The 13939-nt window shown below is 40.6% G+C and overlaps 1 protein-coding gene across 1 annotated transcript in view; it reads right to left on the bottom strand.

The window, feature by feature from the left end:
- Positions 1-13939, bottom strand: part of WDR70 (WD repeat domain 70) — a 147994-nt gene that overhangs the window by 132388 nt on the left and 1667 nt on the right. Inside the window, exons 4-5 of the mRNA XM_052670354.1 lie at positions 12565-12679; positions 3857-4037 (exon numbers count right to left, since the gene is read on the bottom strand). Coding sequence (XP_052526314.1) covers positions 3857-4037; positions 12565-12679 — 296 coding nt within the window. The remainder of the gene's footprint in view (positions 1-3856; positions 4038-12564; positions 12680-13939) is intronic.

The raw sequence follows: 13939 nt of genomic DNA on the forward strand, positions 1-13939 counted from the left end.
ATGTATATTAGACTGCATTTTAGAGATTTCAATATGCAAAGCCTTACCATGGAACAGCCACCGCTGACAGAGGACAACAGCTACACAGCACAATAACAGGGAGACTGAAAAAAGCTGGTACCTTCTTTTTTTTTTTTTTTGCTGATAGCTTATGAAGAATGGGCTCTCTCTGCTACTAAAAGTCTTAACCTGTTCCATGAAACAAATCCACTGCTACTAAAAATACATATAGTTTTACCACTTAGATCTCTATGCATCTTCCTGTAACTTCTCAATTATTAAAAATATCGTTCTCCTGAACTATAGTGCTACCTAAATGAATGCTCAGCATTTATTTACTTTTTCTTACAGGACCTCAATCGTTCCAAAAATACAAAAATAACTGACAGAGTCTGCTACAACCTGGCACCAGCATGTGGCTGGAACGTAACTAAAGTAAAAATTTAGGAATGCATACAGCACTCATCACTGAAATGAAAAAGATAACCATCTCATCAGTTAGAACAGTAGCATATCATCTGTCTATAAGACTTTTGACTTGTGTGAATTTAACAGAATTACATGACTAAAATTAACCAACAAAAGAGGTGTCAAGAGAGTCTTCTGTTGATAATTCAACAAAACAGATCTCAAATATTTTGTTTTGTTACCACAAATAATTCTGTTAGTTCAGTAAATGCTGGGAAGACAACTGCCAATAATCTTTATTGCAAGAGACATCTATTTTATCTCAGAACTTCACTGCAAAAAGCTAATGCACAACGCCTTCTTCTAACTGCAGAAAGTGGTATCTCTGAAATAGGCCACAGTACCACAGCAGAAATCTTTCTAAATGTGAATCCAGTCTGTAACAAAATTGTGGTCAAATCACAAGCTACTTGCATCAATTCTCATTTGTAAAAGAAAATTCCAGTAATTTCTGTCATGAAAAGTTTTGTGTATTAATTCTATGAAATGCTAAAAGATGGAAGGCTACATTTTAGATTTAGTTGCCAGGATTTAGTATGATTTCAAATTTACATTGTTTTATTTTAGTGTTGTACAGAATTAATTTCTTTGACAACCCTGGAGAACTTTTATTCAGCCAAAGATCAAAGACACCTGTAGGAATTGATTCCCAAGCCTGGTTATTAATTTTTATATTAATTTAATTACTTATTGCTATAAGGCTTCAAACTTTTGATCTGCCATCAGCAGATTATTTTCTCAAAGAAAAGACAGCTAGAAGCAGAGATTTAGAAGGGTACTGCAATGAGGCTCCAAAGAAAGAACAACATATCTGTGCATAACAAGTATACTTTTTTGAGATTTATCATTTCCAAGTACATATACAAACTTAACATACATTAACAGATAACTTTAGACTTTGCTCTTTTTTGTGCTAAACTTACTTTCTTCAAAATGAGAAGGAGGTGGGCTCACTACTAACATACTGGATCCTAAATAGGCCCAAACTCTAAGACTAAACAATTCCTACAGTGTAGATGTAAGTACTTTTCAATACAAGAACTGTTATACAGAATAGGAGACAAACTCCCTGTGAGCAGCCCTGTGGAGAAGGATCGGGGCACCCTGGTGGACGAGAAGCTGGACATGAGCCAGTCGTGTGTGCTTGCAGCCTAACTGTGTTCCGGGCTGCATTAAAAGAGGGATGGTCAGCAGGGAGGTGATTGTCCTGCTCTACTCAGCTCTTGTGAGGCCCCATCTGCAGTACTGCATCCAGGCCTGGGACCTCCAGTACAGGAAGGAGGTGGAGCTCTTGGAATGGGTCCAGATGAGGGCCACTAAGATGATCAGAGGGCTGGAGCAACTCTCCTATGAGGAAAGGTTGAGGGAACTGGGATTGTTTAGCTTGGAGAAGAGAAGGCTCTGGGGAGATCTCATGGTGGCCTTCCAGTTCTTGAAGGGAGTATATAAACAGAAGGAGGAATGGCACATGTGTTGATAGTGATAGGACAAGGGGGAATGGATTTAAACTGAGACAGGGGAGGTTTAGGTTAGATATTAGGAGGAAGTTTTTCACACAGAGGGTGGTGACACACTGGAACTGGTGGCCCAGGGAGGCTGTGGATGCATTCAAGGCCAGGCTGGATGTGGCTCTGGGCAGCCTGGTCTGGTAGTCTGCTATCTATCTTGCACATAGCAGAGGGGTTGAAACTCGATGATCACTGAGGTCCTTTTCAACCCAGGCCATTCTATAATTCTATGATTCTGCTATTCTGGAGATTCATATTTGATAAAACATCTGGATGAAGTACTGTCTTTTGAGATTTTACAATGATCTAAAAGATATATAAACAAACTGATCTGAGATGGGAGAAATTATGAAAATTGGCAGAAAATAAGCGGTCACTTCAATATGAAGTGAACCACAGCAGGAGAAACAAGCTGAGTCTACGATGTTCTCAGGAATACGGATTGAGTACACAGCACCACTGCATGAAATGAAGGGGATTCCTGGTACAAATACAAGTAAGAAATTAACTTAAGGCATTCAACTATCAGAGGAAGTCTGGGATCTGACTGCAGCTGGTTTGCTAACACAAAATGAGTCATGGGTAGAGTACAGAAATGATCACAGGAGATGTGAACCCAGAATGTACAGTTTGATAATCAAGGAAATCAGTGTGCAACAGTAGCATGAGGCAAATCAAACAGTCATACAAATCTTAAAGCATCAGAATTTATCCTAAATCGTTTTCCTAATTAATAAATTTTTAAAAAAGGTTGAACTCACTCTAGAATGCAGGAATATTACTGCTTAACTGCTCTTGTTCTCTTTAAGTGGGTAATCTGAAATTTTATATTTGAAGCAATTCAAGAAAAGATGTTACAGGAAAGGGAGCAACGAGCTAGACATTTAGCCAGAGCTAAATAGGAATTGACAAGAAATCTCTGAGACAGCTGAAAATTTGGGTTTTTTTAGGAATAGATTTATATTTATGTAACAGGACAGAGATTTTGCATTCTACTAAATGGCACCAAAAGCTGTTTTTCCATGATTTATTTCATTCTTGATGCAAAAGAACATGGAAACTGTCATATATATATACACATAGTATATGTACTTCTCATTACTATTATTTCTCTCTGCTTTCTCTGTCCTAGTAAATAGCTTTGTTTTTTATTTTTATCTCAACCTACGTGTTCTACATCTTTTCCCCAATTCTCTTCACTGTCCCACTGGGAGAGGGGGGAATGAGTGATTGACTGTGTGATGCTCAGTTGCCTGCCTGGCTAAATCAGACACTAGGAAGATTTGGAGAAAGAAGAACTAAACATAGAGACATGTATCAGCTGAGTATCTGTGATACACAAGCGCAGCCTGCTTGGTGTTTACTTCTTGTTTTCAACAGACATGAAAAAGAACTATGTTCATTCTAACAAATGAGACTGGCATTTATTTAATCTAAAAACAAAAACAACAAAAAAAACTCCTCAACTATGGTTGCATATTTTCTCCACCAATTTTGGCATAATTATTCTCCCTAAACTTAATCCTACTTCTACATACCCTTTCATGAAAGAACTTTGAACATACTAGAAAGAAGGTACCTAAAATATTTACATAAAATACTTATTTATATAGTTACTCTACAGTTCGGAAAAAAGACATTAAATAAATAAAATATATTAATTAATGATGAGCTTCTGGTAATATTCACATATATATGTTTCAAAAATACGTGTATTTTTAAATGAAAACAATTGTTTGCATTTGTTATCACTACCTAAAATCTGCATTTCAAATCTCAGTCATACTTCATATGCAAATCCAACCACAAAGGAAAGAGCATACTTAAAAATTAGAGTTTATTCAGAGCATTAAAACACTAAGGAGGAACAAATTACTTACATTATCTTCGTCCTCCGTATCATCATCATCACTGTCCTTGAACTCTGGTGGAAGTGGTGGACCAATGAATTCTTCATCATCATCATCCACAGCAGAACTTTGAACAGAAGCCTGGAGTACTGTGGAAGGACCAGTTAACTCTTCATCTGAACTGTCTTCACTTTCACTACAAGTTTTGTCTCTGTGTGTAAAAAAATTAGACAACTACTATTTTAAGAAACTGGCAATTCCTTTGGAATTTCTGATATTCAGCAGTGACATAAATTTACAAACTCTGAAATTAGCAGGAAAATGTAAATTCATTCTTATTACTGGAATGTTGGCTCACCATTATCTTGAAAGTATAAGTGCATCTTGAGAAGAAAAGCGCAGTGAAGCACCAGATAGTTCAAAAAAAAAAAAAAGAAAAAAAAGGGACAGAACAGAATAAAGTCAGATGTAAAAGTAACAGTGCCGCATCATTAGTATGGGTTTAAACATCACTTAGAAGACAGTAGAACACAGCATTTTCAGGACGTTGATAGAGGTTGCAGCATACCTAAATACACTCAAAACAGTAACCAGAGTACAAACACAATTTTCTGGCATTGGAAAATTTCTAGAAAGAAAGCAGAACTATTTAATTCACATTCATTGAGGCTATGCAAAATAAACGGGCTCCCCCTACTGGTAATTATCAGGTAGGAGGTATCGTAACTGGCACAAGATTAAAAGTGATAAAACTTTGCTCTCTGCCTAGGCCACAGTATATCATTACCATGTTTGGCAAGCCAGCTGTTGCTGTCTGATTGAGTAATGTAAACTGGAGGTGCTACCGACCTTTGCTTTGTACTCCAGTCTCTGACCTGGTAGTCTTGGCTGGGGAGCAGACTAAACCCCCCACGATTCAGGAGGACGTAGTCACAGACCTACTACTCCAGCTGGACTGTCACAAGTCCATGGAGCTGGATGGGATTCACCCAGAGAGCTGAGGGAACTGGCAGAGGTGATAGCTGAGCTGCTTGCCATTATCTATCAGTGCTCCTCGTTGACTGGTAAGGTCCCAGAAGACTGGAGGTTTGCCAGCGTGACTCCCATCTACAAGAAGAGTTGTAAGGAGGTCTCAGGGTACTACACACCTCTTAGCCTGACCTCAGTGCCAGGGAAGGTTATGGAACAGATTGTCTTGAGGGAGATCACACGGCATGTGCAGGACAACTGGGGGACCAGACCTAGACATCATGGGCTCATGAAAAGCAGGTCCGGCTTGACCAACCTGATCTCCTTACATGTTCGAGTGACCCGTCTGGTAGACGAGGGAAAGGATGCCGATGTGGTCTACCTAGACTTTTGCAGGGCCTTTGACACTGCCTCCCACAGTATTCTCCTGTAGAAGCTGGCAGCCCGTGGCTTGGACAGGTACGCTCTTGGCTGGGTAAGGAACTGGCTGGAAGGCTGGGGCCAGAGAGTGAATGGAGCTGAATCCAGCTGGCGACCTGTAATGAGTGGTGTGCCCCAGGTCGGTGCTGGGGCCTGTGCTCTTCTATGTCTTTATTGGTGACCTGGATGAGGGCACTGAGTGCACCCTCAGTAAGCATGCGGATGACACCAAGTTGGCTGAAAGCATTGATCTGTCTGGGGGTAGCGAGGCCCTACAGAGGGATCTGAACAGGCTGGAGAGCTGGGCTTAAGCCCATGGGATGAGCTTCAGCAAGGCCAAATGCTGGTTCTGCACTTTGGCCACAACAACCCCAGGTAACACTGCAGGCTTGGGGCAGAACGACTGGAAGACTGTGCAGAGGAAATGGACTGGGGGTATCGATTGATGTTGGGCTGAACACAAGCCAGCAGTGTGCCCAGGTGGCCAAGAAGGCCAATGGCATCCTGGCTTGAATCAGAAACAGTGTTGCCAGCGGAGACAGGGCAGTGATTGTCCCCTTGTACTAAGCTGTGGTCAGGCCGCACTAGAGTACTGTATCCAATTTCGGGCCCCTCACTGCAAGAAAGACATTGAGGCCCTGGAGCGGGTTCAAAGACGGGCAACACAGCTGGTGAGGGGTCTGGAACACAGGGCTTATGAGGAACGGCTGAAGGAGCTGGGAATGTTCAGTTTGGAGAAGAGGAGGCTCAGGGGAGACCTCACTGCTCTCCATAACTACCTGAAGGAGGCTGTAGTGAGCTGGGGGTCAGCCTCTTCTCTCGTGCAACTGGTGATAGGACTGGAGGGAATGGCTTCAAGCTGCTACAGGGGAGATTCAGGCTGGACGTTAGGAAATACTACTGTCTGAAAGAGTGGTCAGGCACTGGAATGGGCTGCCCAGGGAGGTGGTGCAGTCACCGACCATGGAGGTGTTCAAGGAACGTTTGGATGTTGTGTTGAGGGACATGGTTTAGTGAGAACTGTTGGTGATTGGTGGATGGTTGGACTGGGTGATCCTGTGGATCTTTTCCAACCTTGGTGTTTCTGTGATTCTATAATTTTAAGAGCAGGTACATTAATTTATAAGTGAATACACTTTAAGAGCCAGATTAAGAACAAAAAGAAGAAAAAACTAAGGAATTATTAAGGTTTGGAGTTTTTTGGCTTTTTTTTTCCTTCAGTTTAGGTTATCATTTAAAAAATACAATAAAAGGAAATATGTTTAAGAACATAATAAAGCATAAAAAAAAAAAAAAAGAGAGAGATTCTGGACTCTGTAACTATAACAAAAAGTACACCGTGCCTGTAACAGCTGTCCACCAAGTGGCTTAGAGGCTATATAGCAAATATGAGTCCTAGATACACAAGCAGAATTATACTTCAGGAAGTAATCAAAAAAAAAAATATATATATATGTACTAGGTGCTCAGGTGTCACAGTGAAAAATAGGCTTGCATAGCTGAAAGCTTGTCTAATTTTCCAACTATATTTGCAGTCATAATAAAAGATACTAGTCTTACACAAACTTTCTTCTGCATACTTCGGAGAGACATTTAAAGATCTAGGTCATTATATGACCATCTAACACCAATAAAATGAGCTTATTTTACTCTATAAAAATGGGGTAATCAATATGCTTTTACCAAGACGAATCTTTGCCATCATCTGAGGAACTGATTTGGGTCCTTCAAAGGTCTTCAAATTCAGTATCCCCCAAAAATAACTATAGGAGTGTGTAAAACAGTATTGTCCTACAAGTCAGTACACATTCCCAGACATCAAATCAGTTATGTTTTCCCCAGAACCAAAACAATTTAATTAGTTTTTTAATGGAACAAAACATAAGCGTAGCTGCCAGTGAGAAGAGTATACGTAAGACTCCTTATATATACTCTTTCCAATCCTGAAGTCTCAGACTTTCGGATATTTCTACAGAGATTCAAGAACAATACTTCTCTTCCCTAATTGCCTACCCCTATAACTCCCTTATATGATAAGCAGGATCAATCAATTCAAACAGTTCAGAACTTTGAGAGGCTATCTAATCATTTTTCACATTTCACATGAAATGATCAGAATTCCAGTGATGTTTTCACCACACTTCAAGCTTGCTAGAGACAACCAAGTGCTAAAGCTCTGATATAGTCCATTGAAACTACAAAGGTAGTCAAACATATGAACATCCCAGTGCAGCCATGCCAAAAGCCCATCAAGCTGAGTGTCATTCTTCCGACCGTTATGGGGAGTGGTACTGATAGAAATGACAAAGCAAGACAGCAGACATTATAGCACTTCCTTCATCTTTCAGGAATAGATCCTCTCTACTAAATCTTGTAAAGAATCAGCTCCTTACCCACAGTTTAGAGACATATAAGGAATTGATTTTTGCTTTCCCTCATTACTTCCTCAATATGAGAAATACGCTGTAAGAGAAAAGATAGCTGAGTTAGAGTGCAGATGGCAACAGAGAGTGGGAGTAATGAAAAACACTGAGAGTTGCGTAAGTATGTGGGCACATCCCCTCATGGCTTTGCTTTCCTCACATCATTCACGCTAACCTCTTACAATTTGTGAAATGAAAGCATCTGTTGTATATGAAAGTATAAAGCCTAATTATTACTTTCATAATCTTTATGTATTTATGTGTAAGAACTAGAATCATAGAATCACAAGGTTGGAAATGACCTATAAGATCATCTAGTCCAACCATCTCTTCATCACCATTGTCACCACTAGTACTGAACCATATCATGCAGCACGTCATCCAGATGCCTCCTGAACACTGCCAGGGTTGGTGACTCCACCACCTCCCTGGGCAGCCATTCCAGTGCCTGACCACTCTCTGACAGAAAAAGTTCTTCCTTATGTCCAACCTAAACCTCCTCTGATACAACTCGCGGCCATTACCCCGTGTCCTGCTCGTTGCCTGGGAGAAGAGGCCAAACCCCTTTTCACCACAACCACTCTTCAGGAGGCTGTAGAGTGCAATGAGGTCTCCCCTGAGCCTCCTCTTCTTCACACTGAACAAGCCCAGTTCCCTGAGCTGCTCCTCATAAGATTTGTGCTCCAGACCCCTCACCAGTTTCATTGCCCTTCTCTGGACACGTTCCAGGACCTCAATGTCTTTCTTGTAGTGAGGGGCCGAAAACTGAACACAATACTCAAGGTGCGACCTCACCAGTGCTGAGTAGAGGGGGATGATCACCTCCCTGCTCCTGCTGGCCACACCATTTCTAATGCAGGCCAGGATGCTCTTGGGCCTCTTGGCCACCTGGGCACACTGTCGGCTCATGTTCAGCCGAGCATCAACCAACACCCCCAGGTCCCTTTCCTCTTCATACTCATCCAGCCACTCATCCCCAAGCCTATAACGCTGCATGGGGTTGTTGTGGCCAAAGTGCAGGACCCGGCACTTGGCCTTGTTAAACCTCATCCCATTCACCTCAGCCCAGTGGTCCAGCCTGTCTAGATCCCTCTGAAGGGCCTCCCTACCCTCAGGCAGATCAACACCACCTCCCAGCTTGGTGTCATCAGCAAACTTACTGAGGGTGCACTCAATCCCCTCATCTAGGTCATCAACAAAGACATTAAACAAGATGGGCCCCAGTACCGAGACCTGGACCACTTGAAACGGGTCACCAGCTAGACTTCACTCCATTCACTACAACCTGCTGGGCATGGACTTCTAGCCATTTCCTTACCCAAAGAAGTGTATGTCTGTTCAGACCACGGGCAGCCAGTTTCCTCAGAAGAAGCCTGTGAGGGACAGTGTCAAAGGCTTTGCTGAAGTCTAGGAAGACCACATCAACAGCCCTTCCCCCATCTACCAGACTGGTCACCCAGTCATAGAAGTAGATGAGGTTGTTCAAGCCTGGTTAGGAAGTATTACTTTTCAGAAAGGGTGGTCAGGCACTGGAATGGACTGCCCAGGGAGGTGGTGGAGTCACCGAGCCTGGGGGTGTTCAAGGAAAGGCTGGATGTTGTGCTGAGGGACATGGTTTAGTGGGAGCTGTTGGGAATAGGTGAACGGTTGGACTGGGTGATCTTTTAGGTTTTTTCCAACCTTGGTGATTCTATAAGCACGACCTGCTTTTCACGAACCCGTGCTGGCTGGGCCTGATCCTCTGGACACTGCGTACGTGCTGTGCAATCTCATCCAAGATGATTTGTACTATAACTTTCCCTGGTACTGAGGTCAGGCTCACAGGCCTGTAGTTCCCCGGATCCTCCTTACGGTCCTTCTTGAAGATGGGAGTCACATCAGCAAGACTCCAATCCTCTGTGACCTCACCAGTTAACCAAGAGCGTTGATAGATGGCTGAGTGGGGCTTGGCAATCACCCCATTTTTTAATTTTTTTTAAATTTTTTTTAAAAAAACACCTCCTGCCCAGCAGCCTGCCTGGTAGAATTTTGCTGAAAAAGAACAGGCTGGAAGCTACAAGCCGCCTTTTTCGGCCCCTGTTTTTGATGCCCTGTACATCAGATGTCTCACTCTGGGTACCCAGACTTTTCCAATGCTTTCCTATATCTGTCTTCCTACTCTCAGCCAGCGTTTCATTACAGCCATGGCACAAGCAGATGTGAAGGACCACAGATGTTGGTAGAAAATACCAACAGGAAAAAACTGCATGTAGTTCTCCCTGCTCATGAGAATTTCCACACACATACATGCACGTCAGTTGTTGCCTTTTATAAGATTATTATAACCATTGTAAACAATTCTGGTAGCAAATTAGTTCAAGAATCAATAGAATCACATTGTTCTGGAGTCACCAATTTCTTGTTAACAACTGTAAAATTAGGAAGGATGCTACTAAGATAATTGAATATATTTAGAATTTTAAGAGAAAAAAAGGTACTATTTAGGGCAATGTTGCCATTTTCAAAAAGATAGAATAAGTTATATGTAAGTTCATTTTATAGTAACCAAAGTCTACATGAAGGAAAAAAAAGACCACAAGTCCTATGAACCAGATTTCCTTTGTTGCAGGATTTTCCCTAGGAATTTAGGCTAAGATACAACGGGTTCATCTCCTTCACTGTGTTGTTTTCAAAACTAAGTTCTAAACTGACTATCATAATTTACAAGAAAATAAAATTCTGCAAGCTGACACGTTCAGCTTCCAGTTCATGAGTTTTTCATGCCATGCACTCCCTTTTCAATCCTCAGGGAAAACAAAGTAATGGAAGGGAACAGAAAGGAAACTTAACATCAACAGGACTTGAGTGAGTTACCCAGGCCTACGCAGGAACATTCAACTATTGAAAGCTAGTAATTATCTTCTTTTACACTAAGTGCCTAGATTTCTCCCAAACCCCTTAATAAAATGAGAAAAGCTCTACATCATTTGTCTATCAGGTGCTTCACTTGATTCCTTACACTGAAGTCACCCACACAGTACATAATCACACTACATCCATTTCTTGCCAACTTCCATTTTTTCATCAGGAACACATCTGAGAACATCAAAAGTAAATGGGAGTAGAGAATGCTTTTCCCTCCTGGATAAGATAAAACACAGATCAAGTACTAAGTCATGTTATCAGTTATTTCTGTGAGAGTTCACAGCTCACTTGACCTTTCTATAGGTCTATCCATATAAAAGAAATTTTGTAACAGAAATTTGTTGTCTGCGATGCTACAAGCTTGTGCTCTTCAACATTTTTATCAGTGACTTCGATAGCGTGACTGACAGCACACTCACCAATTTTGCTGATGAGCAAGCTGAGCAGTGAGCTGACAAGGGAGAAGGAAAGGATGCCATCCAAAGGGACCTGGAAGCTTGAAAAGTGGTCCCACGTTAACCTAACGTGTTTCAACAAGGTCAAGTATAGTGTGTTGCAGCTGGGTTTATGGCAATCCCTGACTAGGAGTAGAATTCAAAGTGCAGCCCTTGGACCTGGGGGTTCTAGTGGATGAAAAGCTGGATGCAAATCATTTATGTGCACTTGCTGCCTGGAAGGCCAACTGCACCCTGAGCTACATTAAAACAGGGGTGGCCAGCAGAGAGAGGGAGGTGATCATCCCACTCTGCTCTGAACTCATGAGGCACCACCTGCAGTACAGTATCCAGAGCTGGGTCCCGCAGCACAAGAAAGACGTGAAGCTGTCGGAACAGGTCTAGAAGAGGGCCACGAGGATGATCAGATAACTGGAGCACCTCTCCGACAAAGAAAGGCTGAGGGAGCTGGGATTGTTCAGTCTGAATAAGAGAAGACTTTGGGGAAACCTCACTGCAGCCTTCCTGTAAAGAGAACCTATAAATCAGAGGGAGACCGACTTTTTACACAGGTATATAATAGGACAAGGAGAAATGGTTAGATTAGATGTTATGACAGTGTGGCTAAGCACTGAAACAGGTTGCCCAAACAAACTGTGGATGCCCCACCCCTGGACTTGTTCAAGACCAGGGTGGACCAGGCCCCCGGCAGCCTGATCTAATGCCTGATAAAGGAACTCTTACTGCAGCATGGAAGTTGGGCCATCTAATGATGGTCTTTGAAGTCCCTTCCAACCCAAGCCATTCTATGATTCTGTGATTCTACCACATACAATTTGGCTACAAGATTCGTACAGATCTACCAAGGTACTGATGGATTACAAGACTGCAACAGATACAAAAAACTACAAATTTACAGAACATTGATCTCAACAATCCCAGTCATACAATGGAATAATGTAGCCTCCATTATGCTTAGCTATTTTTTATTACACAGCATTTAAGAATTCAAGCAAACTGCCAGAGCAGTAGCATTTGCTGTCTGTCACAGACAAACAAACTTTAAGAAGTTCTGGAATAAATTTCAGACTGAAGTCAAACAAAAATACTTCTTCAACCTTACCACTATTCCATATAGAGTGCACACTTAAGAATCCATATCTACACTACTTTATTTTGTTGCGAACATGAACAATTATACTTACATACAACTGAGAATAATAGCCGGTCATTAAGTCAGAATCTGTATTAATTATACTTGCCCATATCTTGTCAAACAAAAAACAACAAGAAAAAAAATACAGATGGCATTTTGCTAAAGTATGCCAAACAAGATAAGGAGGAGACCATAAAATTTACTATTAGCTATATACAATATTCACAAATATTGAGACATCCAAGAAAGCAGAGAAAAAGAAAACAAACAGATTTTGTTCAGCACTTCAGATAGCACAGACACATCCACAAAAGTTAAGCAACGCTCATGCACTCCATCCCTCTCTCCCCCAAACAGAAGCAACAAAAAACACAAACTCTTTCAGATAAGAAAGCTGTTAAGTGACACTTCCAATCATAACTAAGTAAGTACCTTGGCTTTAATGTGGACACAGCTCCTGTTGCACTTGAGACTGAAGCTGATGGATCAGCACATGAACTTTTACTTTCTTTTTCAGCCCGGTCCTCCTGCTCTCTTTCACGAGCCTCTGAATGAAGAGCATAGAAATGACAAATAACAGAACTCAGAGCTCTACAGAGTGAAACAATTATCTTCATTTTAAGACTTACGTAAGTTATTTGAAAAAATAACAGTAAGTAAAGCATTTCACCTGAAAATGGCTTTGTTACTCTTTCAAATAATTAAATTTCCATTGCTACCATAAAGATCACTCAGAAAAACTAAAAAAAAAAAATCCAAAAAAACTTCCAGTTATTAGTTTGCATAGTTGATCATATTTGTCAATAGCTGGAAAGCTTCTCATACAACAATGCCAATATTTCAACATTTTCAATGTTGTATTAAAATAGTACGAATAACTTCAGAGAGCTCTTGAAATTTTCATAGCAAGAAAGTGAGTTAGAACTGAAGTTATCACAGGTGCAAATAACTTATTTCCCATAAATTATATTTAGTTATCTTTTTATTTATTTTCATCTTACTTATTGAAAAAGAATTCCAGTAAATAGCAAAGTAAAATCAAACAGAACCATCCATTTCAAAGTTGAGTTAGGAATCTCATACAGCATGGTGGCGTTAAGATACAAGAACAAATAAAGCTGCCATAATTCTAAGAGTGAGACACAGCTAATCTATTTCTAAGAAACCTCAAATAACTTCCACATAGCAAAGAAAAAAAACCAACAACTCTCCTTCTATATGAGAAATAAAATTTTCCTGTTTGCTCACAATGCACAGAAACATTTTCCTCCAAAAGAGAAGCAGAAACAACTACAAGATACAGATTCAGATGACACATTATTAGTTCTCCTAATTCCCAGCTAAAGGAGATGTTCTCAAAAGAGATCATCACAATTATTTCAAAGCTAGAAGTCAGTAGTGTACTTTATGAAAACTGAAAAAAGTTCACAATACCATATTAAAAATAAAAAAAGCTGAATTACATACAAAGCTTTGTCATTTTTAGTAAAATGACTAAACTTGTGATCAATCATATGCTGTGTTTCTTTTATGGAGAAAATTCTAGAAATTCTTCTTAAGGACAACAGAGGAGAAAAGATGTCCAGATGCAGTTCAAAATGTCTTGACTTAAAAACATTACACTTCCTTGTATTAGTTTATAAAATTTCTCTTCTAATTTTTTGATAGGAGATGGTTTCCCAAAAGAGATCATAGTTTGATGTAAACAAGAATTGAATCTGAGTTTTCAACATGAAATAAATATTACTGTATTTTGATTTGGTTAGTATAGAAAAGGGTTCAAATTAAACCCTGGAGTCCCTTGTAT

Source organism: Tympanuchus pallidicinctus, unplaced genomic scaffold (genome assembly GCF_026119805.1).
Source record: "Tympanuchus pallidicinctus isolate F22 unplaced genomic scaffold, pur_lepc_1.0 scaffold9, whole genome shotgun sequence".
NCBI lineage: Eukaryota > Metazoa > Chordata > Aves > Galliformes > Phasianidae > Tympanuchus > Tympanuchus pallidicinctus.